Consider the following 27,215-nt stretch of genomic DNA (forward strand, 5'->3'; position numbering starts at 1 on the left):
AACTCTTCATAAAAAAACAGAAGAGACGCTTACATCGGTGTTGAAGCGAGAAGTGTAAAGTTCTGGATGTTTATCATAGTCTACTGGATCATACAGTCCATCACGTTTCCTTACAAGATGATGGTGACGACTTAACACTGTCCCATAGACTTTTCTGAGGTCTAAGAACAAAAATAAATAAACAAATAAGCTGTTATACTTGAGCAAAAGGGGTTCCAGTGTTTTCAATCACTTTATTGTCACAGCATACCTCCAGATCTCGAAACTTCCTTTAGCTCATGTGGTTCCACAAACTCACATGGGAGGGCGTTGAACATTTCTTGAGCACCCTGTAAGCATTGAAGTAGGACTCAGAATGAGCAGAGAATATAAAGGAAGTGTAACATTGCTCATTTGGGGTGTGAAAACAAACATAAAAATGCCATGCACAACTTGAAAGTCCTGCCAGAGAACATCTTCAGAGATGTACAGACTATTTCACACATGCTCTCACTTATCCCAAACAAAGCTGCCTGCTTTATGTATGAGGAATTCACATGATTCCTCATTTCCATAATACGCCTGACCCACAACCCAATGCTTGGTTTATATTTCTAACAGCAGGGCTGGGAGGCCTCAACTCAGCAACAACAGATGATACTGCTGCCAATCTGAGGGGCAGTTTCTCTTTAGGGAAGATCCCTGAAGCCACTCCTCGCCAACCAGGCTGTTCTAAAGGCAAAGAATTCCAAGATGACTTTCCCAACAAGCTATGATCATAGAACACAGGCCTTTCAGACATGCCATCGTTTGGTCCAGAAAGCACATATTTACTTAGGCAATGACTTCACTTTACAACTGGAGCCTAGTTAACTGATCTTTGTTGCCAAAACCAGGAGTAAGCCTTTTACTTACTTAGTACAAAACAGCTGTAAAGTCCAGCAGTTGTAAGCCAAGTCAATGCTATAAAAACAGATATAAAAACTAAGCAAGTATTAGAAAAAAAAATATTTCCCTCATACTTCACTAGGGTGATTCAACACACCTTGTGAGCCAAAAGTCAACAGAGAGGAGAAAGAAAGAGAAAAATCATGCAGGTGGGAGAGAGGAGCAGTAAGACTTAACCCATTTTTTGTGGTAAGAAGTTAAAGTGGTCAGCCTTGTTAGGCATTATTTCATCTTATAGTCGCTAGTTTAGGGTACTTAAAAATTCTTACTGGCAAAGGAAAACCTGAAGTCCAAGCAAACAAAATTAACCCATCAACCCATTACACTGATATGTATCAAAAGCCAAGAAGTTATATTAAAAATAATACAGCATTTCATCTTGAAGACAGAATTCTTACCTTAGAAACATTACCAGTGCCTGTAAACACAAATGTTAAGGGCCCAATTGACTTCGGCATCAATCCCAGCGAAATTTCATACCCAGCATCCCGTACTGCCTGCACAGCCTGACTGCTATTCCTGTAGTTATGTGCCATCCCAATGTGCTGAAATCAAAGGTACAGAATCATCAAGATTTTCCATACTCAAACTCATATAAATAGCAGATGCCAAAATGTCAGTTTGCAAAAGAAAAATACATACACATATACTCTTACCATGAAGGGAGTGTGATGTCCCAGGGCTAAAAATCGTAAACCCAATCCATGTAGAATGTTAATCATACCTATTTAAAAAAAAAAAATAAATCAGACCATCAGTGTTAATTATGAATATGCACAGTTAGAAACTGCAGAGACTGACTGAAGTCTGAAACCATCATGGGTATTTTTCCCCATGTTTTAATATATACTTAATATAAATACTTTACTTCTAAAGAAAGTCTACATAAACCAGGGAAAGAAATTCAATAGCAGGTCATGACCTTAACCTGCTCTTGGCCCACATTATCCATTTCAGTACTATTCAATACTTCAATATCCTTTTATGAGATGCATCCACATCACCAGAATCCAAAGGAGATAATAAAGAGTCCCCTGAAGAAAGAATTGAAGTTCAGTAGAAAGGAGTGAGAACCTTGCCTCTCCAACAGCAGTGTAAATTAATAACAGAGTGACAAACAGATGTTTTCAAACTCACAGGACTGACAGCCGCCATTTCTTTCAAAAGCCTATTCAGCTGATCCCTTGATATTTAGTCTGCCTCAGATTAGTTGAATAGACAAATGGGACTTCAAGACAACATGAAACAGTAGATTTGCCAGGAATCCACAGGACTATTTGACATGTAGTCTCATCAAAAGTAGGGAACACTAAACAAAGCTCTTAAAAGCAAGACTTAAAAAGACGGTTAAAGACCATTGCTAGTTTCAACTTTCAGGAAACAGAGACAACCAAAAGCGTTACAAGAAGTTACTTGTTGCAAGCCTGCCTTTAGCTTATGCACTATACCTGCTACACCAGCCCACTTTCCAAAGGCCACAACTCGCATTCCTTTATGATCAACCATTTTTTCATAGTCAAACAGTCGAATTTCCTGAAAATACATAGCAAACTAAGCATTAAAATTCTCAGTGAATGCAGTCAGTGGCATATTGCTCTCCTAGGAACTACCTTGTCACAGGCCTGTGTCATCCTTCATGATAGAGGCTGATGGGCATATATGAGAAATGCAAATAATTCATAATAAGGTTTAAGTATAGAAATAAAAAGCTAATGGTTGCATTGAATTCTTCTTTCAGAGAGCATGCGCACTGCCAGTGCACCCTTAGCACACAGCTCCCCAGCGTGCCTCTCTGCAGCTGTAGACCCACTCGCAGCCTCTGCCAACAGGCTGCTCATTCCTGAGTGAGCTGACTACCTCTAGCTTAACAGCCTTCCAACAAGTTTTCCTGGTCATACAGCATGAACCCCTCTGGAGCATACCATGCCCACAACTCATCTGCCTTACACAGATAAACAGAGCAGCACTGCAAGCACGGGGTCCTCTAAGCAAAACTACTCAGCTGCAGGAAGGATACTGAAAAGAGTTCTCATTAGCTATCTCCAAATGCTGAAAGTAACCACACTAGGCAGCAAGTTTTCAATCACATTTCAGCATTATGTTCCATTTCCACCCCATGCCAATTGTCTTCGCTATGACACAATTTACCTGTCTTAGAATCTCATCCAAAAGAGGCATGTTTGCCTCTTGGGCTTTAATAGTGTGAGAGAAGAATGCATAGTTCTTTTTTGAGATTAGTTTGTCCTCTGGAGGTCTCTTTACACCTACTATCAAAGAAGCCTCGGAAATATCTTCTTGAATAATGCCACCTGCTTTGACATAATCCTATGAAAGAGAAAACTCAAAGTAAATTTCTCATGTGTATCCTTTTAATTTTTTATATTTTTTTTTTCCTATACTATGGTTAAAAACTGAACTAAGGCTTTGGTTATTTAACACAAAATGGGACCTTACCTTTTCATGGATCGCTCTCCGGTTTGATGGCTGCACCAAGACCTTGTATCCCATCTGTGTCAATTCTTTAACATGCTTTGGTGCTAGAGGTGCTCTTCTTTCCCATGCATTAACATCTTCCCTCCTGATGGCCAGCACAGGCTTATGATGATGCCAACACTTGGCATGATGGAACATACACCTACCATTTGTGTGACTAAAGGCTCGGAGCATGGTAAAGCCTGATGGCAGCAAAGACAGAGCAGTAAAATAATACATGTATATGCATGCTTCAAACATTGTTTGTGCTAAAGTTCTGGTCTCCTTTAACATCTGCTGTAAAACACAAACCAGATACTTTATACTCTGGACTCTAGTTACATCCTACTTTTGTGAGACATTAATTTACTTTCAATATACTCTGTTGCATCTCAGTTTGGTGGGGTGTTGTTACAGAAACAAATTGGTTCTAGGAAGGAAGGCTTTTAATGTGTTCAGTGTACTAGTGTACAGCTTAAAAAGAATGCTGGGAACTGAAAGATGCCAGCTAAATTCCTTTGCCAGAATAAACATTCAAAGACCAAGCACCATCAAAACTTGCATCAAGAACTGCAAGAAATAACAAACACAGAGAAAGAAGTAGAACCCAGGCTATAAATGCAAGCAGTTGATTAAAAGATAAAGCCCAATATGTGAGACAAATGTTAAGTTTTTTTAAAGAATTAATTCTTACACAAGCCAGAAATGGAAGATAAGGACAAGATCTTTATTACTGCTTCGCAGTTAGCATATGTGTGGCCAGCAGCAACAGGTTTTCTTCCTAATCAAAATTTTATGCACATTGGAAAAGCTTTATTAGGACAGATTCTCACTGCAGAAGATTATCTTTTTTTTTCTCTCTCCTCCTTTTCACTCATGGTGAAGCATATATACCACTGCTTAGCTCTGCTGTGAAGGCAAGGGCTCTGCATAGATGCAGCACCAAATACCTAGAAGCCTAAGGACTTAGGATATTTACATGATTAAAAGATGTGGATCTCAAAGATAGAGGCTTCAAAGATGTGAACTTTGTTTCCAAACTAATTTTAACTGATAATTTCACAAATCTCTGTGTCTGAATTACTTGGAAAAAAATCCTGTTGGTTCTCATGCCTCAACCCTGTAAAATCTCTATATGCCTAAAGCCATGAGAGGTCCTATTTAACTCCAAGTTTGCTTAAACAGAAAAACTAGCACACAAAGGATGGCATGAACAGAAGCCCATATCAGCTCCTCTGTGTTAGTTCCAAGTGTGGTCTTCCTACCATTGCTAAATTGGTCCACCAGCAGAAGTTACGGGACAGACATTGGAGCTATTTTGTGACACTGCTCTTCAGGACGCTTAAGAGGATCCTCAGAGAGCATGTCAGCACCCCTCAGAAATAAGAGGAAGTCTTGTTACACAATGTCTGCTACCGCATGCTGTAATAGAACGACGAGAGCAGCTCACACCAATGCACTGTAGCTCATACCCAAGCCTGCAGTGAAGCAAATGTCCCCCACACAGAGTCCTACAAGAAGAAAAATGCCACTTAGCAGAGGGAGCGAGCTACGCTGCATTCACTGATGTGAGGGGAAATCAGGGCAGCTCAGCTATGCAAACACTCCGAGTGACCTCCGGCAGGCCAGAAGTTTGTACATGTGCCTCCCTGTGTATGCTCAGGCTTAGCCAGCCATGCAGGTACCGATATCCTGTTGTAAAGGCGAAAGTAACTTCAGAATTGCAGGCCTGCAGAGCTGGCTGACCCTCCGGGGCCTCGGCACCAGCCCAACGGCACCGGTTTCTCCCCCCTGATGTGGGAGCTGCTCCACACAACTTCGAGTTGCAGAGACTGAAATAGCGCTCAGCAATACAGCAAAGGCCAAAAAAAATAACAGCTGTACACTTGATTACCGCACACAGTTCGAATATGACCCTGCTTCTAGAGTAAGTTGACACATGGGCCTCCGCTCACTGCTTGAGGCCAGCTAAGCTCGAGCGCCGGCGCTCCCGGCCCCGGCCCTGCCACGGTCGGTCTCCCAGGGGCCCCCGCCTCCCGCCGGGAGAGGCGCCGCGCAGAAGGGCGAAGCTTCCCGCCGGGAGGGGCAGCGCGCGGGGCAGCCGCGCAGGGAGCGGGTGGCACCGGCCGCGGGAGGCCGGGGCGGAGCGGCCACTGGGCCGGCAGCGCTGCCGGAGCGAGGGGCAACAGGCCGCGCTCGCTGTCACCGAGAGCAGCGGGGACCGCGAGGCTGGCAGCGCCGTACCTACCTCGGGGCGAGCGGGGCAGCGGGACAGACGCGGCCGCTGGGCCCGGCTCCCTCCTCCGGCCGATGTCCAGCGTCCGCAGCCGCCCGGCGCGGCAGCCAACCGGCAGCCGCCCTGCGGGGACACCCTCCGCTGCCTGCCAATGGGGAGGGGCCCGGCCGCGGCGTCAAGGCGGCCGCGGCACGTCCCTCACCGCCCCCGGCTCCTGGAAGGCCCCGCGTCCTTTCCCCCGCCCGACCCGCCCAACCCGCAGCCCTTCGCGCCCCCCGAGCGTCCGGCGGCGGCTCGGCGGGGCCGGGAGGCGCTGCGGCTGCGGAGACCTCCGCGCGGGGCACCGCGGCCCCCGCTCCGGGCCCGGGGGAGGCCGGGGACACGCACAGCCCGGACCTCCCGCCGCATCCCGCAAAAACCTCTGACACGTCGGCCCAGATTACTTGTGTACGTTCAGTGACCTTGTTCCTTTCAAGTGTCTTTAGTGCGGTACAGGAAACGGTAAAAGTTCTTCTGCCTGCACCTTACCTAATGAGGAACGGTACACAGTGTGTTACGTGTGCTGTTCCCAATTTTCAGATGGAACTTGGCCCTTGAATTCGGTCCCCTGTGGTGGGCCTCAGCTGTTGACTTAGCACAAATCGTAATGGGATGTTGTAGCTATAAATCATGAAAAATAGGAAGTGTAAGAAAACGAAGTAAAACTTGAGTCGCGTACTGGGTTTGTGGGATGGAGAAGAGCTTCCCTCTCAGCTTCTTGCTGATACCAGCAAAGAACATCCACGGGCAGATGCAGTTGCTGCTACGGCTCTCTGTTAGCAGATGGGTGGACATTGCTAGAGTGTGAGAACATGAGGCATCATCACTGCACTCAGCAGAAGCCACAGGGGCTAAAGGATCTGAGGAGAATTCACCCACATCCCACTTTGTCAAAGTGAGATCTTGCTGTGATTAGGGAGAATTGGGAGCCTTGACTCCACCTGTACTAACCACTACCACTTGACCTTAAGAGAGTTAAATTTTGAAGGTACTGACACTACATGGCTTTAGAGGTACCTCTTCACAGATTACTTTCTCCTTATAGTTTTTTCACTTTTCTTCAAAACATGCCCTCCTTCTTTTTTTTTTCTTTTTTTTTTTTTTTTTTTTCTTTTTTTTTTCATGATATGACCCTGAGCTCTTCCATCTCCTCTGTCTTCTGCTTCTGGAGGCAGCATTCAACTGACAGTGATAATCTGTGACTTTAATTCCCTTGTTTACAGCCAAGTATTTTTCTGACTGATAAGGCCAGGATGTGAGAACAGAAAAACAGCATCAAGGCTTGACCTGCACTTCATGTTTGCTTCTGTAATACAAGTTATATGGGGAGGTGAGCACTAAAGAATGAGACCCAGAATGAATCAGCACAGTTTTGGGAGGTGAAAGGAGGTGAGGCCTGAAGAGGAGGATTAAGACATCCATAGTTTGAGAGAATGGGAGGTGAACATTAGGGAATGAGACACAGAAGGGATCAGCAGAGATTTTCAGGGTTTGAGGCCTCAGCAAAATAGACAGAAGCAGTGGGGCTTAGAGATACTGTACAAGTACAAATCTTTTCTTTCCACTCACTAATTCTCATGCTTCCCTGCCTGATCTCAATGTTCAGAACCTTCTACAGTCTACCTCGTCTTCCTGTAGGATCTTAATTTCTTTCCTTTGTTTGCTGGAGAAGAAAGTTACCTACTCCAAATAACTTCTGGACCCCTGTTTTTTCCATGTCTCTGAGGTGCACACCCAGCCCTGCAGAAGCTCTTGTTCATCCTTCTCTTCTTGGGAGCATCCGTTGCAGTAGGTGAATGTCCACAGGTAGGAAGAAGTGGCAAGGAAGAGGTAGCTAGAAGGTCTTGAAGAGCACCAGATTTGGGAATCCATCTGCCATGAGAACAAGGGCAGTAGCTGCGCCTGGTTTCCAACCAAATAGAAGTAAATTAAAAAGCTGTAATAACAACAACAGAAAAAAAAAATAAATAAAAATAGTTTTTAGGTGAGAAGAAAAGTTGTCAAGATACGACTTGTGAACATACCATGGAATGCAACCTGCCCCCATCATTTGGTTGTGGTGGCAGGAGGAAACCATGCCTCTCAATGGCAATGAACTTTTTGCTGGGCCCCAACGGTTCTACTCCAGGAAATACTGCTATTGTACAAGGGCATTTTGTATACGCCCTCAGTGACTATTTTCCACTTTGTGGGCTTAATAAAGCAGATCAAGTTCTATAAGCTACATATACGGAGCATAAATATATCCATGCCTTTTAGAAAATGTATATTTTTTCCTGTTTTATTGATAAACTTTGCCAAAACTGCTTCATTGGAGGCAGATTCAGTTGAAGTGCAGAAAGAGAATTAGAAGAATTATGCCACTCTCATGTTCACACACCCAGTGGTTCTAAACTACTTATAAGAATTGTTTTTTCAAAGGTGTTGTTTTGTTTTTTTTTTCATTTTATGATGAAATGCAAGCATGGAGTTTTGCAAGAATGGAATTGTTGGTCTATGCAAAGCTGATTGTTCATATCTTTACTCATTCACAAAATTAAACTGAAATATGAGCATTCTTCTTGCAAAAGCATGTAATTATTTGGTGGTTGCAGAATTTGGTTCACTGTGGTGCTGAAAAAGATGCAATTTTGATGGTCCCTCATAATTTTATGTCATTTCCTCATATTGATGACTTCATACTGTTAACAAGTATAAAGCACATGGTTGAATCCATCATTATACTCCTGCACAGCTTGTCTTCGTTAAATTAATGCAAATATATTAGGTACTGTTTGTTGAATGAACTGGGTACCAAACCACAATTAATTCATTGCAGCAAGTAGATCTCACCAAGTCTACTTAAGGAAGTTTTTTATTATTATTTTCCAAGTTTTCTATTTTTTTCTAAGTTCTTTATTTGAGTGTTATCTCAAGACTTTCTACAATATCTTCCTATGGGTTTAGTGCCTAGTTATGTCTCAGTACTCTTCTAACTTTTGCAGGTAGGAATCTGAACCCAGAGAAATGAAGGATGAAATGCACAACATGCTCTGTCTTGCACTGGAGTTCCCAGGCCTGAGCAGGGATCTCAGCCTTTGTGCTACAGGGAAATGCATAAAGGAAGTTATTTACTGGAACTGAGCAGGAACCATCCAGGGAACTCAGCAGAGCATGCCAGCAGAAAGCACTGTGCCTGAGCCTAACACCGCTCAGAAAGGAGCTGACTTCTTCTGCCAAGAGCTGTCACTATGAACTCTCCCCAAGAGCTTGGCACCTTTGCCGGGCCACACCTGCGTTTCCAAAGAGAATGTTACACAGAAACCCTCCCCTGACTCACATGCTCTGGTCTGGCCACTAGCGAAATGCTTAGAGCACGCTACTAGGAAGTTGAGGGCTGTCTGCAACATTGCAGTTGCATTCAAAGCATTGACTTGGAAGCATGTCTCTGTAGCATCTGCACTAGAAAACTGGAGTTTCTAAGGCAAACCCCTTTCAACTTTTTACACTGGAAGATACTATGTGTAAATTACTACTTTTAACCGAAGAGTCTTATGTATAACTCATCACTGAATGCCCTAACTACTGTGATGGCAATTAAAAACTTTTTACAAGTTTTAACTGTCCTTTGTGGGGGTCATGGTATGATCTGGATATTGGATACAGAAGCCACCTATTGGATTGGCTTCTGTAGATGAGAAGGGTAGGTTGATTCCTAATTGAGAGTGTTGCTTGGATATACACAAAAATGAAACTCCAGTCAGTGGATTTTAAAAAACAGTTTTGAAAAAACACCTTCTTTTTTTTTGAACACCAAAGCATTTCACTTTCAAAACATTTCTGTTTAAAATAACTCTTTTATTTTGAGATTTCTTCATGTGTATATAACAGAGACTTTCTTTTTAGCTAAAAATCTATATACACCCCTTCACTCTGGGTCAGAGTATTCACACTTCACTTGGGGTCAAAGTTTTGATAATAACTTTGATAATTTTAAATTATTAAGGTTTGTACATTTTAGTTTAATGATCTTTTAAAAATGTTCTTCTTGGGAAATGAGGTTCCAGGCTGGGCCAAATCAGTCAGCAGAGAGATGATCCCTCTATCTCTGGTCACAGAGAGATATCCAGCATCAGAATTCAAGTGCAAGCAGGGGGAGCAAAACAAGTAAGGACATGAATGAGATACTCTGCCAAAATGCCTATTGGATAGTGGATTTCTGCTACAGATTTTCTTCTCTGAAGGAAGATTGAGGATTTTATCAGCACCATTTAAGTCTCTTCCTGCATCTAAAACAGACCAGGTGAACCATACTCTGAGAGCCCTATTATGCTTTACAGAGAAAAAAAGGAGCCTAAGTAACCAGCACGGACTCATGCTGTTGCAGTGTAAAGCCACATAAGATGAATCCTACCTGCACTGTACTGTGTTCCAGATAGGGAAGGCAGAATTGCTTAAAAAGAGTAAAACAAATCTAGAATTCAGGTCTTATGAAACATACTAATATGGAATCAGAGCTTTTTCCTGTAATAAGTACCTTCTGGTTTGGGTGGACTCTGATTCCATCTGTCTGGCAATCCCTAATTATAAGGTCTAATTCTTACCCAGCTGGATTGCTTTTTACTCAGCACTTTGGGGGGAGTGCCAACTTCAATTACAGTAACAATAAACTCCCAGAGCACCTAGAGAGAAGTGGGTTTCAAAGATTTTAGTCTTAGAATATCAAGGATAAATCTTGAATCCGCTGAAGTAAATTAAAAACTCACACCAACTTCTGCTGGGCTAGGATTTCTCTCTAGGTCTGAAATGAACAGGGGAACTGGCATACTGAAGAGATTTTTGCAGACTGTGTATCTACTTGTCAGACTGTTTCTCGTTTATTTCTGATGTTATACTGCAGAGATCAAGAAGTTCCAAAAAGCTTTCAGGCTTTCAGTCAGAGTGACGCTATTGAAAAACATGACCTTTAATTCAAAAGCCACTACCTGCAGTGGCTGCTGCCAGGCACTGTGAATGCTGACCTCACAGCAGAGCACTAGGCATCACTGAACAGCACAGTGTTGTGTTCTCTACAATCATGCAGAGACTGTATTTACATTCCTATTGCCCAGTAGGGGAAATTGCAGTCTCTCAGGGCTTACAGCACACGCAAAGAAAGACCTTCTACTTTTAGTAACACCTGAGATGTGGTGTATATCTGTTCACATTTGTACACACTAGACTTCACAGTAGCAGGATCTATGTCCACGTTCCCCATTAAACTTGGTACTTTTGCATTTGCAGTGTGTGTTTACACTGCTGCATCAAATTGAGATGCCCTTTTGAGTCATTTTCATCGTTCTTAAGACCCCAGGTAAGTATTTTTAAATTGCTGTGCAAATAAAACTAAACACAGAAAATTACAGCCTATTATATCAAATTAGTGAATTGACTCATTAGAAGACAAGTGTTAGGTTCATTGCAAGAAATCACAGCAGCTCAACTAAAATAATCTGACTGAAATATACTTCCATAAGTATCTTCATTGAGCCTATTAATTAAACTTACAATGCTCACGCTAGTAGGGCTTTCAAACCAATACCGATCTACCACTAAGTATGGAGCTATAGTGAGAATAAAATCAAAACCAGACCCTTCTTTTGAGAGAATCAGGGTTTAGTGTTTAAAGAGTCCATTAAAGCAATTATGCCATAGCTGCATTGAAAGTGTAGCCTTGCTTCTGAGGCTCCTTCAGCAAATAATGATTGTCCCTGCCTTATCTCCTCCAATAGCAGTTTGTCTCTTGACAGAAAGCTCTGAACTTTTCCTGAGAAAATCACAACAAAAAAACAACAGGTTTTTGCACTTCCTTAACTCTTTCCATTTTTGTACCACTAATGTCTTAATCAATTTGCAGTAGGATAATATGTCTTATTCACATTTTAAAGCTGGAAAAACCAACACAAAAAATTATGGTCCAGCCCACAATTAACACTCAGATTAGTGTCAGAACATAAGTTCAGGACTTCCTGACTAAATTTTTTTGCTAGACTTCTGATTCATTATGAATCTTTTTAAATCAGAGGTTTAAAAACTATTTCAAGAAAACCATTAAAAGAGTAAGAAATATGTAATGTATACAGTGGTATGTTCTAGACCAGCACAACTATCTCTGGAGCTATGTAGGAAAACTGAATTGAGAAAAAAAAAAAAAAAGTTAGGTTTTTAATGACGATATTTTTCGCTGTCCACTACGCATCAAGCAGACTCAAACAACTGAAGGTGTATGCAGGCACAGAAACAAAGTGGAACAGGGATGGGAGGAGGGAGAGGAAATGTCTGCTTAAGCCACAATTGCTGATTAAAAAACAAACAAACAAACAAACAAACAAAACCAAAAACAAAAACCATGTTAGGTTATTGCCTCAACATGCCAGGGTTCATCTTCCATTGAGAAGTACCTGTTTGAGCAGGTCCTGGAGCCCAGGCGGTAACTAAAATTTCAACAAAGAACAAGAACCAGCTGTGCCAAACTAGGTGCTATTTCACATTTAATAGTTTTATTGTTAGTGCTTCTTTAAGAAGTGGGACCTTTGCTGTCTTTCTTTTCGCTGAGGTCCCTATCTGGTAACTGAACAGTCCAGTAGAATCAAACTATTATGCAGAAGACCTGATAGTCCTAAAAATAATAAAGGGTCATTCTCTTTCCTACCTCACCTCCCACTCCTGTTGATGGCAGCCCTTCTGAGACAGTCAGAGGAGCTAGCTAGAACTCTTTTGAATCCAAAAGATGAAACCAGGAATTTAGAAAGTCTTTCAGAAGAATGAAATACTGCTTGAAGCCTGCCTGCAAAATCCATCTTTGCACCTTTGTAAGATTAGAGATAGAAAGATGCATGCATTTTGCCTATTTGGAAGTCTGGCAGTGTCTCGTCTGTTTTAGCAGTGGTAGCTCTGGTAGCCGTGCACTTTTTAAGATAGACAGAATATTGCAGCCCCACCTTTTCTCAGCCCCACCAGCCTCAAAAAAAGTGTCAAAGACACCTGGTGTGTCATTGCCTTGTGTAACAGGATGCATTGCAGCTGGCTCCCTTTCGTTGAGTGCTGGGAATCAGCCAATTTGCTTGCCCTGTTTCTCTTGTTATATTTATAAAGTTAAAGCCTTACCCAGACAGGCAGACATTGAAACTGTCTACATCCAGCATGACTGAAGTTGCCTTCTTTACAGTCAGTGCTTCTGCTTTAAATAAACCTAGTGAATGCAGATTTGAGTAATATTTATGTAATGGACTGGAAAGTGGTCTTCAGAAAGCTGAGTATTTCTCTGCCCTTGGCTTGTTCAAGAATCACATTTTCACTTTAGCAGCATGAAGGCCATCCAAAATGTTTGCCTGGCATTTGTGTCACCAAATTAATTAGGGTACTGTCCCTCCATCCTTCCTCTGTGATATAGCTTGAACCATACTGCATTTTCATCTACCTTTGACCCCTTAGCCTTAATTTTCATTTTCTTGGTTTGTTCCAATCATCAAGCTTCTTCTTGTTCAGTTTCAGCCACTTGTAACAGCAGATTTTCAAGCAACAGGGTTTTTTTGCCAGGTTGGGATTTTGTTTAGGGCAAAGTCTAAAAGATAGGGCCAGCTAATCTGTTCCACTAGTTAGCAACTGCAGTTGATTTTATCTTCCTCCTCTAATACCACTGGCTAGTGTGTCCCCTGCCTACTACTTCTCACCAACAAGTTTTGGTTGTGATTCCCTTCTTGCTCATCTCAATATAGCAGATTGCTTGCACTTTGTTCAGAATTTTTGAGCCTAGCCTCTGTTTCTCTGCATGTCTACACAGACTGCATCTCAATTTGTCTTTACTGTGTGTCCTCTTTCTCTGTCCAAAGTGATTTCCAACAGTCCTTGCTGGTTTGGGTAGTACTTCCCTGGAACTCTTTCCCCAGCCCACAACAGCTGCAGTGCAAGTTTGATTTGAGATGGCACACAGATAGGCACTCAGGCATATGCATACACACTCCCTCTCAAGTTCACAGCTGAGGGAGCATGTTTGGCTTTCCAAATAATAGCTTCTCCGTTATTCCCTAAAGGCTCTTAGTATTTTTTCCTTGGTGAGATCTTGTCCCTCGCACAGTTTTGTTTCCTGCCCGCATGAAACACAACTTTCCACAGAGGGAATATGAGGGCCATGAACAGGACCTAGACTAAAAATCTAATGCCATGAAGATTTTCCCACTTTTTTCGTTCCCCTATTTTGCTATGTGCATTTTACGACCTGGCTTCTTTTTCCTTGCAGCCGATTCCACCTGCTCAGGAATCTACCCAGATGCCTGACACATAAAATGCTTCTTTTGCACTACACTTTAAAAAAATACTTTTGTACCCCACAAATGCCTCATAAAACATCATGCCATTAACCAAGACACATTATCTTTCTATGTGATTTACAAGTTTTAGATTTTAAATCTGGTATGTTTAAAAACACCATGGGAAAAATGATAGACCCACCACATATGTATATGAGAACACATTCATATGCACATTCAGACACACATACAAATACATGCATGTATGCATACTCATACTTTATGTCTTCATCTTCTTCAGGAAAATATTTAAAATACATCCAGCACATGCACTTGGAGAAGAAAAAAATGTACTGAAAGCTAATGAGCCACATAAATTGTGCAGTAAGAATGTAAGGATTAAAAGCTTCATATTGTGTTTATGAAATCAAATCTTTGTGTCTCTGCTCTGTGTATCCCATATTGTAAGATAATGAATAGTTCCATAGCAACAAAAGTCTACCACTAAACCATTACCTTGATTTCAATTCTTGAATAGAAAGAACATAAAACACAGAAATACCAGCTCTAAACTTGAGGTAATAGCAATTATTTAAATAGGCTGGTTCAGAGTATCTCTTTAGTCAGAAAATTAAAATGTTGATCATTTTTTCATGTCAAAGAAAAACATGAAAATTAAAAAATAAGGCTATATTTGATTTCACAAATTAAATAATCTTTATGCAATTATAAAGTCTTTGAGCCACATCAGCAATTTTTAGTGACAGGGGTTTTGCTTTAACATTAATGAAGAACTTCAATTACTAATGGCTCTGACAGTATTCAGCGAAATAGAAGAAAATGTCCACCTATTAGGGAGATCAAGATGGAGAACAGCAGCACGTTTTGACTTAAAAGCAATTTTTTTTGCTTTAAAAGAGATTCTAATAAACAATCAAAACAAGGAACAGGATGCATTTGTTAGTAGCCAACAACCAACTCAGAAAAAAATCTCATGTTAATCAAAGTGAGTATAGAACCATTTTCTCTCTCTCAAATATCAGAAACCAAACCACATTTATAAAGAATTAAATAACAGACTCCTTGTTCCTGTTAACAAGAGTACACTGGTCTTCTAGTGTGACATTTTACAGTTTACATATTAGTTTCTGTATGCATAAAAAACAACTATATGCTTTCCTCACAGCTATGTCCTGAAGACTTTGAGAGGCAAGACACTGAAAACAAAGATATATAATATATACATAGTTTAATATACTTCATACAAGATCCTTGCAAGATTTGGCCATGTCATATCCATTTTTTTCCTAAAATACCCATGTATGTTTTATAGTTAGTCTCTCCTCAGGATATAACACTTGAAAATGCTTTAGTAAATTAATGTTTCAAGTAGAGTCATACTATTCCCTTGAGACCTGAGACCCCAGTTCTCAGTTGCATTTATATTCTTTTAACTGCTTTGAAATGTAGTGGGCTTCTAAAACCCTTCAAATGTGTATAAACAGCCCCTCTGAGAATAACCTTTGTCTAAGGAGTTTCTTTTTCTAGCACAGTACTGGAATAAGGCTCCAGAGCATCCCTCTTCCCAGAGCCCTGTGCCAGGAGACAGAGCAGGTGGTGGTACATGGCACAGGAGCACACCAAGAGCATATTTAGTGTTCAGTGATCTAGAACTATGCTCTGGTTTCCAGGCCTCTTGCAGAGTGCTTTATACGTTCACAGCATCCTTAACAACCAGTGAGAAAAAAAAATAAAATTTAAAGCAGGAGTCAAACCTTACGGTGACAAAAGCATCAGTGATACTTTATTCACAAGTTGGACCCTTTCACTGTGTTCCTGAGGGGATGGAAACATGGCAACGACACACTAGAGTTTGTCATACCTTCCCAGCTATTTTTCAGAGCACAATATAATTCAGCATTTTGGTCCAAATCTGGCTGAATATTGTAATGCTTCAGGAAAGTGCTTTGTCAGAGATGCCAAACCATGGAAATATATATTATAAGTATACACACAAGTGTGTATTTACATAGTATGTGCTATACACACGTGTGTATTCATGTGTGTATATACAGAAAGAGCATCTTCTGAAATTAATTAAAATAATACAAGCTATCAGTTTTGCTTTCCTAGACAAAAAAGCCATAGTTGATCATGGAATAATAAATTAATGTCAGAAAAAACCTTTACGATCATCAGGTTCAACCATAACAAACACATTATATGTGATAACTGATGGCAATAGTGATCTCCCTGAATATGACAGAAGTAAAATACTTTGGTGTAATAACAGTTCAGAAATTGGAAATAAAAAAAATTGGAAGTTACCAAAGTGAAGGGTTGATTTTGATTATTTGGTTCAAAGTGAAGAATCTTGTTTCAGCAGTAAATAAATTTTGTATTTTGTTTTGAACTATTTTTAACATTCCAAAAGAAAATTAGTTCAGTATCTTTTTAAAAGTTTTTAAAATAATAAATTGCTAGGGTTCTTTTTTTTTACTTTTTTTTTTTTACTTTTTTTTTTTTTTTACAACATTGGGGTTAGCCATGGAAAAACTCAGCAAAAACAACACAAAGGCCTGAGTTATTTATGTTAATCCAGGTGTCATTATATTGAAAAAGAATCTTCCAGAGGTCAGGACATTTATTTTTAAAGTGGCACAGATCTCTGAAACCCATGTATGTTCTCCTGTTGAGCTGAAGTTTATCCCGTGCAATTCCTCTATAACACAAAGCTAAGAGATCGATCAACATTCAGAGAACAAGCAGCTTGGGCAGTGTCCAGCATGACCTCACCTCCAGGTGACATTGAGCCTTCCCAGTTGCAGTGTGGGAGTAGGGTACTTTCAGAACAGAGGTGAAACTCTAAGGGGCTTCTTATACCACAGCAAGGGGACTTGCCAGAGCAAGTTTCCATCCTGTCAGGTGATCCTGTTTTAAAAAGATACGTGTTTGCATGAGAAATTTAGAAATGCAAAGGAATGTGACTTTTGATCCCTGCACATTGGAATAAACTGAACACACAGCATTGACTGCTGGCTGACCCTGCACAATAGCTCCCTGAGAGGGACTGCTGGGCTCTGGAACAGGGACCTGGGAATAGGCAACATTCCTGCCAGGAGCACACTGCCATGTTGGCAGCAGGGAACTCAGAAAACCAAAGCAGAAGAGTTTTTAGTGACAGCCATGAAGGTGATTTGTCAAAAAAACAAGAGATTTTTGCTGTGTGTAAGAGGGAAGGATGTTTGTTTCTAAAACGTGTGAACAGGGCCGGGGGGAGTCTCTTGCCAATTTTAGACCAGAATATAATGTGTATAATGGGGAAAACATTTCCACTGCAACAGTTCAGAGTGCAGGTATGTCTAATGAAATCCATGCATTGCCACCTTGCCAGCTCTTCTCAGCAATACAGAATATTTCCACTTGATGGCACCAAATTTTGTTTTTTTTTCTAACCTCAGTTCAGTACAACTCTCTTAACAAAACACATGCTGAATTCCGAGAAGTTAATCAGAGGGGAAAAAAAACAAACCAAAACAAAAAAAAACCAAGCACAAAACCAAGCAATCACTTTTTTTTTTTTTTTTTTTCTGAGCACATTTCTTTTCTTAAACATCTACAGTTGTTAGGAATACAGTGTGTTGGCTGTAGTGGCTTTGTCTCTTTTATTTGACCATGACCATTAAGTCATATGAACTGCCTAGTTTTTTTCCTGCTGCTTAGAGAGTATCTCCTTTCAGTCAAGTAGAAGCTGTGTTACCATATTGCTGTAAGAATTGGGTCCTGAATGTGATGAATCATGGATTTGAAGATAAATTTCGGTTCTAGCCCCCTACTTGAAACTCATCATGCATTTGCTTGTTTTAAAAATGAAAGGCACCCATACAGATCATTGCAAAATTACAGGCAATATTTTAAGGGCTGAGAATCAATCTTGACTTTTACCCTAAATTACCCATTGCTTATTAGTATTAATTACTGACTAGGAATTCTCCAATAGACTTAACTACTATAAATACAACTTTTAAATCTTGTTTGTGTGTTCTCATCAGGCACTAAAAGTGAAAACAAGCAAAACTGTAGTTTTCATAGTTTTCCAGTTCCTGGAGATTTCACAACCTTTAGACAATGGTCAGCATCATGCAAAATATACCAGATAGTAATAGATTATGTACTGGATAATATTAGATTGCAGTAAGTATCCTTTTATTGTTTCTGATCTCCTCTTTCAGGCACCAGCCGGGTAAGGCAGGGCCGAGTCCTGTCCCTGTGCACTACCTGCATGGCCGAGTGAGGATGACCCGGTTCATGACTAAGCTTCCTAGATACTGCAGTGACACAAACGATGTACCTGTTGGGGTTCTACAACTGCAATTTTAGCCACATATAATGAGATCTGTCATATTTCTGTCCAGGAAACAGAGAATGCAATGCAGCATTGGGGTTTGGAAAGATGAGGAGAGTAGTCCTGGACAGGGAGAGGACGAGGAAGCAGGGACAGATCAGTCCTGTGTATGTCCTCATCCAAAATAAGGGTACTAGTCAAAGGTTTTCAAGGCAAAAGACAGCACACCAGAAGTCTTCTTCCACAGCTGGATTTTTGCTCAGACCTTGTAGAAGTAGCACATGTTCTGTACAGGCGTTACGCATATATGCAGTTGACAAGCAGTTGGGATGTGCCGGATTTTTTGTGCAGGTGCAAATCAGTTGCTTACTATGTGTAAAGCAGGGGGTCACGTTTACTGTGTCCCATACCAAGCTTCTCTGTGCATGCACATCCACCATCACTTAGATGTTCAGATACGCAGCGTAATTTGAGCTACTGTTACTGCCATGACCAGGCTTCTAGATGTCCAAAAGACTCACTCAGCTTACAGGAAGGAGAAATTCTTTAGAAAACCCCAGGTATAGGTCACTTTCATCCACAAACCATCCTACCCTTCTGTCACCTGCTGTCTTTTCCTGCCTTTGATATCTAGACTTCCCAGTTGAGCCCAGAGTCCACCTCTTAAGGACTCCTCTGATCTGTAACTTCTGAAGGATTATCCCATGCAATCTGTTCATCTCCCTCCAGTTCACAAATCTATGATCAGACTGATTTCCTATCTACTTCAGCGGATCTTTTAACTCTAATTTTCAGAAGATATCTCTCTGTGAGAACATAAGCCACTTGCCCAGTCCTGTTTCCCATCAGGAAATTTTTCACATAATCTTAGCTCCTTTTGAGACCTAGTCTTGAGGTCAAATCTCTCTCTTTGAGGATGTCCACATTTCAAGTAGCTGGTGTTCTTGAACCAGGCAATCAACTCAGTTGCTGAGGTCAGTGTCTCTCATAGGCTGGCTTTCCTCCTTTCCTCTTTAGAAGAACAGCGTGGAAGAAAGCCCAGTCCTACAAACATGTAAGGACAGCACCATTCATTGAAATTCAGTTATTGTTTTAAGCAAGTAACGTTTTTATCATTTCTACCTAATAACATCACTCAAAAGAAAAAGCTTTTCATTTGACTTTATGCTTTTCTGCCATTTCTTCCTTGCACATTGCTGTCTTTCAATTACTACATGATTTATGGTGTTTCATTTTCTCTTAGAAGCTGAAAAAAATTAGTGAGGAAATCCAAGAGCCTGTGAAAAGAGCATGAACCTCCTTTCTGGCTCTGGAAAATACAAAGAGCAATCATTACTAGCCAGAGCTTTATTAGAGATGCAAAACAGCAGCTGGGAGCAATATTTGTCTTTTTCTCACAGAAAAGAAGAAAACTCCCAGTACCAGTGTCTTCCAAAGCCACTTCAGCTATCTAGGGTCCAGCCCAAAGCTGTTCCTCTGGGAATAGAGATCCTGCCATGGCTCATCAGCCCCAGCACACTCCACTGCAGTCGTTCCAATGAACTATGTGCAGTTTAATTAATAGACACGCTTCCCCTGGGACATAGGTCTGACAGCCAAACTCATTTTTCATGGGCAAGTTAATCTCACTTAAACCTTTAATTTTCCCTATTTAGTAGAGGTTGGTCATGTTAGTCTTAACTCACAATTAAACCAGAAGTAACTAATACCACAGGGAAAAAAACAAAAACAAAAAAAACAACCAACCAACCAAACACAAAAACACACACACAAAAAAAACCAACCACACGCACACACAAAAATAAAACCCTCAAAACACAAACCCCTTTTAATCACTCTTTTCTGTCCCATATTCCAACAACTACTTTGGTCTGGGTAGTATCCTGACAGCATACCCATGATATAACTCATGTTTTATTAATCATTTACTACTGTTCCACAAAAATTCTGCATCCTGATTCTTATTAGTGAAAATTATTTTAACTTAGAAACAGACTCATGGTGCAAAGAGAAAAGATGCATGCCCATGCCATGTAATACTGTGAGCATCCTAACCATATACTTTTCCCTCTGTTTTTTTTGTCGCATGAGCTTTGCGTTTAATTCTGGTTGATGTAAATAAGTTGTTTGGAAATTACTGTCTCTGTGCTTAGATTCTGTATGGTTCTGGATGTAAGATACTGCTTTGCTCACTGTCTCTGACATGGTTTTAGTAACCACAGTCAAGTCTAGGTGCCACACACTAGACTAAGTTTTCAGAGACAGTTGGTTCAGGCCATTTTGTATCCATTTTAATTACAATGCACGAGCTGAAGCATGACCTAGGATTCCCCACATGCTTTACCTTTCCCAGGTGAGAAGCCATCTGACTCTCTCTGAGGCAGGTGTAGAAGGTGCCTAATGCATGAGCAGCAGGCATAAGCTGGGACTTCGGGCTCCAGTACGACGGTAAGCCCTGAGGTAACACAACAGGCATGAGCCAGGGTACAAGAACACATACTCAAATTGCTGTTTATTCACAGGCATTTCAGTGTATCCATCTATAGTAATCCATTGCCATAAGCAGTCTCACCAAGATGGGACAGTATCAGCAGAAAAAGTAATAAATAAATAACTGACCGTGGCTGTTGTGCAGAGTAATGCCAGAAACGTGTTATGCAAGGACCTTAGAAGACAGAAGCTGCTGAAGAGAGCTGAACTAAGTGGAAGGAGTTAATGGTGTTAATCTGAGCAGGCTCTGAAGCAGCTAAGTGGTCTGCAATCTGGGAAGCTGCTCATTTCCGAATGGTATTGGGCAAAAAGACAGAGATATCAGCAGAGCAAGGGTCTCAAGTGGCAAGTTCACTGAAGCAGAGGGAAAAAATCAGACAGGTTGTTTATGCCATTTGAGTCTTATTGTTTTGCCAAGAAGAAGACCCTTCATACAAATAAGTGTTTTCGATGAGTGAAATCCAGAATCCACAGAGGCAGCTGGTGAGTGGGTAACCCAGTTATACCTATTAACACAAGATAGCTATTTCACTGATAAATGTAACACGATGATGATAAAGATCACAAGAGAATGACACTCAAAAGAAATACAAAAGAAATTGCTAGCATGGGACAACTTCATATTAGAAAAGATCATTAGAAAACCAGAAGAAGCTATTCAGAAGAGCAGAAATATTCACTAGCACCGGTGACATACAATTTATAAAACAGAGAGATAGGTACCAGCAAGTAATCACACTCACACAAAATGCATCATTATGGCACCAGACACTCCAGCTTCCAGAAACAGAAGCATGTAGCAAAGGCAAAGATGTTACAAGTTTTTTGCAGACCTGGCTTATACCGTGCTGGAAAGAAATGTGTGCCTTTAGGGAAGCTATGTCCAGAGTGACACAAAGCATTTTATATTAGTGCCCCACACAGACAAACATAAGAAACAAGTCACATGGGGCACACAACTGAAGAACATCTCCAGAAAAAAAAGTATTGTAACAGCACTGAAACTGTCTTCCTTTTGGCTGCTATATAAACTAGGAACTGCCTTGTAGTAAAGCATATGCAAATATCTGAGCAGATCCAGGAAAAAAAAGGCAACATTTAAAACAGATGTTGAAATCCAAATAACCTGCATCTCTCAGGGAAGAAGGTAGGTTTAGTGCATACCATGAGACAATTATCCTTTGGGAAGTATGAGTAACAGTGTATACAATGCAGAAGGCTCAGAAGAAAAATACTAAGACGACCACCAAAGGAAACACATCAGTCTGGTTTTCCAGGCAGGAGGACATGCCTACAAATGGAGCACATCAAGGCTGATATGTCTACTAAAACTTCTGCTGGCAAATGACATCTCACAGCTGAGGAAATGAGAAAAAAAATTGCAATCAAAGGGTATTGCTCTTATTTAGAATAATCAGTCATGGCATTTCTGAATGTCATCTATTTTGTGAAGAATGCGTAGTATGTGGGTGGAATTAGATAACTGGTGAGGGTGTGGCCATGTGCCTACCAGAAAGACACATGAAGGTGTTATCAGACAACCTAGCAGTGAATGCTTCCAACTACAGACATACGCCCAGAGTTAATTACCTCTACTCCTTCTATACTCAATGGGGAAAAAAAAACCCAAAAAACCACAACAAAATGAAAACAAACAAACAAAACAAACCACAACAAACAAACAAAAACAACAAAACCCAAGCCCAAACCAACCAACCAAACAAAAAACCCAAACACATCTCCTCCAACCAGTTTTAAAAGAGATGGATTATTATATGTCCAGTTCTGGTGCCCTCAACATAAGAAGGACATGAAGATCCTGGAGAGAGTCCAGAGGAGGGCCGTGAAGATGATCAGAGGGCTGGAGCATCTCTGCTTTGAGGACAAGTGGAGACAGTTTGGGTTGTTCAGCCTGGAGAGGAGAAGATTCCAGGGAGAACTCATAGCAGTCTTCCAGTACCTGAAGGGGCTACAGGAAAGCTGGGGAGAGACTTTTTACAGGGGCACGTAATGAGACGACAAGGGGTAGTGGAACGGAAAGAGGGTAGATTTAGGTTAGACATAAGAAATAAATATTCTAGCATGAGGGTGGTGATGTACTGGAAGAGGTTGCCCAGGGAAGCTGTGGATGCCTCCTCCCTGGAAGCGTTCAAGGCCAGGTTTGATGTGACTCTGAGCAATCTGGTCTAGTGGGAGGTGTCCCTGCCCATGCAGGGGGTGTTGGAACTAGATGATCTATAAGGTCCCTTCCAACTCACACCGTTCTATGATTCTGTGATACTGTAGCAATGCTTCTTTCTCTTCAGTGGCTCTAGGTGAGTCTGTACAGGTAGATAATTGGTAGACTATTAGACTGTGACCACTTTCTTTTAAGAAAGATTGATGTCAGACAAAGCACCAAAAGAAATGTTTTCCAATAATTACCTGTGTCTGTTTGACAGAATTCCTGAAAAAAAAAAAAATAATTAAAAAAATAGTGTATTCTGCAGCCTTGCTTGTAACACTTATTTAGTTTTAATATTTTTAGGTTATATTCCCTTGCTGTGCACAGTTTGACCCAGAATTATATGCTAAGCCAGGGTCATCACTAGAATCAGTGACACTACATATTGGAAAGTGGAGACATTCTGAGTACAGAAATATATATACATATAACAATGTTCTAAATGCTGCCTTGAGCCTGCTTCATCACACCAGACGACACCAAAAACCATGGTCCCATGGCTGAGTGGACCATATGGACCATAGGAGAAGCCCTAGTAGCTTCTTAAAGCTTCTTAAAGTGTTCAATCCTATCCTCCCTTCAACACTCAGAAAATGAGGGAGCAGCTTTCTGGCTCAGACATGCTCTATATGCTCAGCAGAGGTTTTTCTCCCTGCAGATGTGAAATCAATCCAGCCTTTCCATAGAAAAACCACCTGAGTTGCATATGCACAAGCATACAGAATAGCTGCCTCTGTATTAGGAAGTAAAACACAGACTGGACTGGTTTGCAGGCCCCTAACTTAGTTGGCACAAAACCAGACTTTATCTATATTATTCAACTTTCTTACTCTCAAAAAATGGAGTGGTTGCATCCAGGCTACACAGTGAGAGTGGCCTCTGGCCAGTACTAACCCTTAACCATGCCTGGGAATTGTTTTGGTTGGCCCACGCTAAGCCACACTAGTGACTGGACTAACTAGTTTGACAGTATGAACAAATGAGTTTCCATGCTGAAGAGGGTTCCATGGCGTTTTTTAACCAACTAATTTGGAATTAGCCAATACAATCAGACCCCGGGTTGTGTGGTAGGACCTGTACAGAGTTTTCCTTCTGCTAAAGCAGAGTCTGTGTCTGCCTGACAATGTTCTTTATGAGCAGTTTCCATTCAGATGCTGCATTGAATAGGAGGACTTCAGGCAAGGCAAGTGCCCATAGGCAGGGATCCCTGACAGAACCAGGGATTCAGGCTGGAATGGTCAGTAAGACACAGGTACCTGCTCTCTACAGAAATTAATAAGGTTTGAATGAGTATACATAAAGTATTTTTTTTCCTCTCTGTGCGTGTGAAGGAAGGAGAGGGATGGGAGAAAGATTTAACTATTTGTGAAAATGGAAATTATCGGAAAAACAAGTTTCTAATCTTGGGTTTTCCCAAAAACCTCCCACTGAATTTCCACTGTTTTCTTTCAATTACAAGCCACAGAAAACAATTGCTTAAATCTCTGCCCTTCAGAGCTGAATCATCAAGTAAAGATTTAGTTCAATTGGATTTCACAGAAATTACAGGATCTGTCAGTAACTTTAACAACAAAGATTTTCTCCTATGTCTGGTTTTACGTGCCAGGTTTCTTTGTGCTTAGCTACAGTCTTAGACATGACCAGTGTAATTCCAGTGCAAAAGCCTAACTCAGATTGTTTCTTCAGAGTGAGGAGGGATCTGTTACATATTACTGAGTTTTATAGCCAGAACAGGGGATCTAGTAACCCACCTCATCATCAGGAGGAGCATGCTTCCCTTAATTAAAAGAGTATCTCATTCAAGGATATCTTGTTATGACCCACTTTTATTTGTAATATGAACAAATATAAAATTATGGCATTAGTGGTCAGAATGGGATTTAAAAAAAACCCCACAGTTTTGAATTCCATCTGTCCTCCTTGACAACAGGTTCCTTCAGTGGTGTTGTGAAGGTTCAGAAGGAGCCAATAACAATATACCTTCTGTACTCATAGATACTGAACCCTTGAATCTTTTCTTATGGCAAAAACCAGGAAAATCTCCTGTTTTGAGAAAACAAAGAAACAGCAAACAGTCATGATATACAAAGGGACCTATCCTCTGGAAGCTCAAAAAAGAGCTGGGTTAGACCCTGAGCCACCAAGTCACATTTGAAACCTCCTCCCTTTTACTTGATAATAGCCTATATAATATATCACAAGAATATTAGCAATCCCTTTACAGTGCTATCAGTGTTAATAGCTAATGAATTATAAGAGCAGCAGACAGTTGTGTTGGCTTTTTTTTTTTCCTGATTGATTCATTTAAGTTTAACTTTAATTTGTTTGTCTCTCACTGAGAAGCTGCTACCTTATTCTGAGCTACAACTGTTGCAATTAGCAGCAGTATCCCACTGTGAGTATAAGGCTGATTGCATGGTATATGTCTGCAGCAGAATGACATTGCCCAGAGATCTATTTAAACGATCAGGCTACTAACTCCAAAAATGCAGGATTAACTATAAATATTTATTCAGCAGCACATTTTGAAATGGAATACAGCATGGTTACATTTTGTAGGTGGAAAATATTGTGTACCTTACTTATCATACCCACCATTGTTGATGCCCAGACATTTTTACAGATACAAACGGAATCTTCAGATTTTTGGGGTACACCTCCTCTCATTCTGTCTTCAGAGTGCTTATATTTGTGTTTTAACATAACTTCTTCACAAAGCAATTAGATAGTAAAGTGGACAGTATTTCAGCATATTCATATTATCTTTCAAATACCCATATCTCACGCTAGTCCTACTGAAGTTGTTGGGAAAATCAAAGTTCTAAGAAGTTTCTGCTTAAGCTGTTAGTAATAACAAGTTATTTTTGGGAAGGGAAGGGAAGGGAAGGCAAGGCAAGGCAAGGCAAGGCAAGGCAAGGCAAGGCAAGGCAAGGCAAGGCAAGGCAAGGCAAGGAAAGGAAAGGAAAGGAAAGGAAAGGAAAGGAAAGGAATCACACTATTTGAACCTCACCTAAATTCTAGAGATCCTCAGTGTGTTCAGAACAGGATAATTACAGAACAATTTTATGTTAGCTCTTCAGTATTGCAGCCTGGCAGGAGCCCCAGTGCTTGAGATCAAGGGTCTCCAAACTGCACTTATTCATTGTAAGTGGATCCCACACCCTACAAGTGCACCTGCCACACTGAGGAGATGTCAAATGACTTACAGTGAGTTCATGCTGGCACATGGGGCTGCCAGTTAAGTCAGGTGCCCAGTGGAGGAAAGACGCAAGAAAGCAGGAATGTCTTTGCAGTCATTGCCACAAACTTCACATCAGATCCAGCCACAGCAGTCTTGAGACCACCATGAGATTCCTCCTAGTGCTTCCTTTCCTCTTGGTGTCTTAGGTATAAGGTATGGGTATGACAGCTCTCAAACATCTGAAGAGCTTGATAGGTATCTAGGTGTCAAGAAGATCGTCTGCACTTGTTGCAAATGTTTCAAAGTGAAAGCAAAAAAAGCTTTCCCTTTTATGTGACTTCATACAACTCAAAGTACTAGATGTGAGTGGGAAACATGGGGAGGTTTATATAGTCAGATTTGCTTAAGCCAGTCTTTGCTAAGAAACTACACTCACTCTCCAATAATAATATTTTAAAATACTATTTTGTTGGAAAGGTACAGGTATCCAAAAGAAATTCCCTCCCAGGAAGAGCCTTTTTGAAAAGCAAATGAAGGACAGCTTTCCTTGATTATTACAAATAGCTAAAAAGTTTTAACAATTAAATACATTAAAATTAATTTTGAGATATTTCTTCAAGAGACAGGATAAGTCTCCTATGAGTTTAATCTTTCTTCACTGAAGAAACCAGAACCTTTCTCTTCCCTCAGCTGTGCTAGCTACTGGAAACAGCAAGTGTACTGACGTTACCTGCAGGGGCACTGCCAGCAGCCACCTTGCCCAGGCACTTACTAGGCTGTGGAGTCTTCACAGTTGAATACAGACAAAACCATGGGCTCCAGAAACAGTGGTTCAGCTTGCATTGACAGGAACACAAGGTTTATTGAAATCTACCAGGTACAAAAGGTTATGTTTGATAATGAAATCTTAACAATTGTCAGAATTCACCTCAACCAGCATGAAAAAGTCCTTAATCAGCACAACACAAAATGGACCATACCCAAATCCAAGGGGAAATTTGAAAACAAGCAAGCCACACACACAATATCTTACA

The 27,215-nt window shown here is 40.9% G+C and overlaps 1 protein-coding gene across 2 annotated transcripts in view; it reads right to left on the reverse strand.

Moving 5' to 3' along the window:
• AASS (aminoadipate-semialdehyde synthase) overlaps positions 1 to 5,734 on the reverse strand; it is a 29,501-nt gene extending 23,767 nt beyond the window's left edge. For both annotated transcript variants that reach the window (XM_051611992.1, XM_051612003.1), the window contains exons 1-8: positions 5,648 to 5,734; positions 3,382 to 3,602; positions 3,076 to 3,252; positions 2,376 to 2,460; positions 1,584 to 1,651; positions 1,326 to 1,472; positions 251 to 329; positions 34 to 161 (exon numbers count right to left, since the gene is read on the reverse strand). In XM_051611992.1, coding sequence (XP_051467952.1) covers positions 34 to 161; positions 251 to 329; positions 1,326 to 1,472; positions 1,584 to 1,651; positions 2,376 to 2,460; positions 3,076 to 3,252; positions 3,382 to 3,594 — 897 coding nt within the window. In that variant the 5' untranslated portion in view covers positions 3,595 to 3,602; positions 5,648 to 5,734. The remainder of the gene's footprint in view (positions 1 to 33; positions 162 to 250; positions 330 to 1,325; positions 1,473 to 1,583; positions 1,652 to 2,375; positions 2,461 to 3,075; positions 3,253 to 3,381; positions 3,603 to 5,647) is intronic.
• Positions 5,735 to 27,215: the final 21,481 nt, after the last annotated feature.

This window comes from Apus apus, chromosome 1 (genome assembly GCF_020740795.1).
Source record: "Apus apus isolate bApuApu2 chromosome 1, bApuApu2.pri.cur, whole genome shotgun sequence".
Classification (NCBI taxonomy): Eukaryota; Metazoa; Chordata; class Aves; order Apodiformes; family Apodidae; genus Apus; species Apus apus.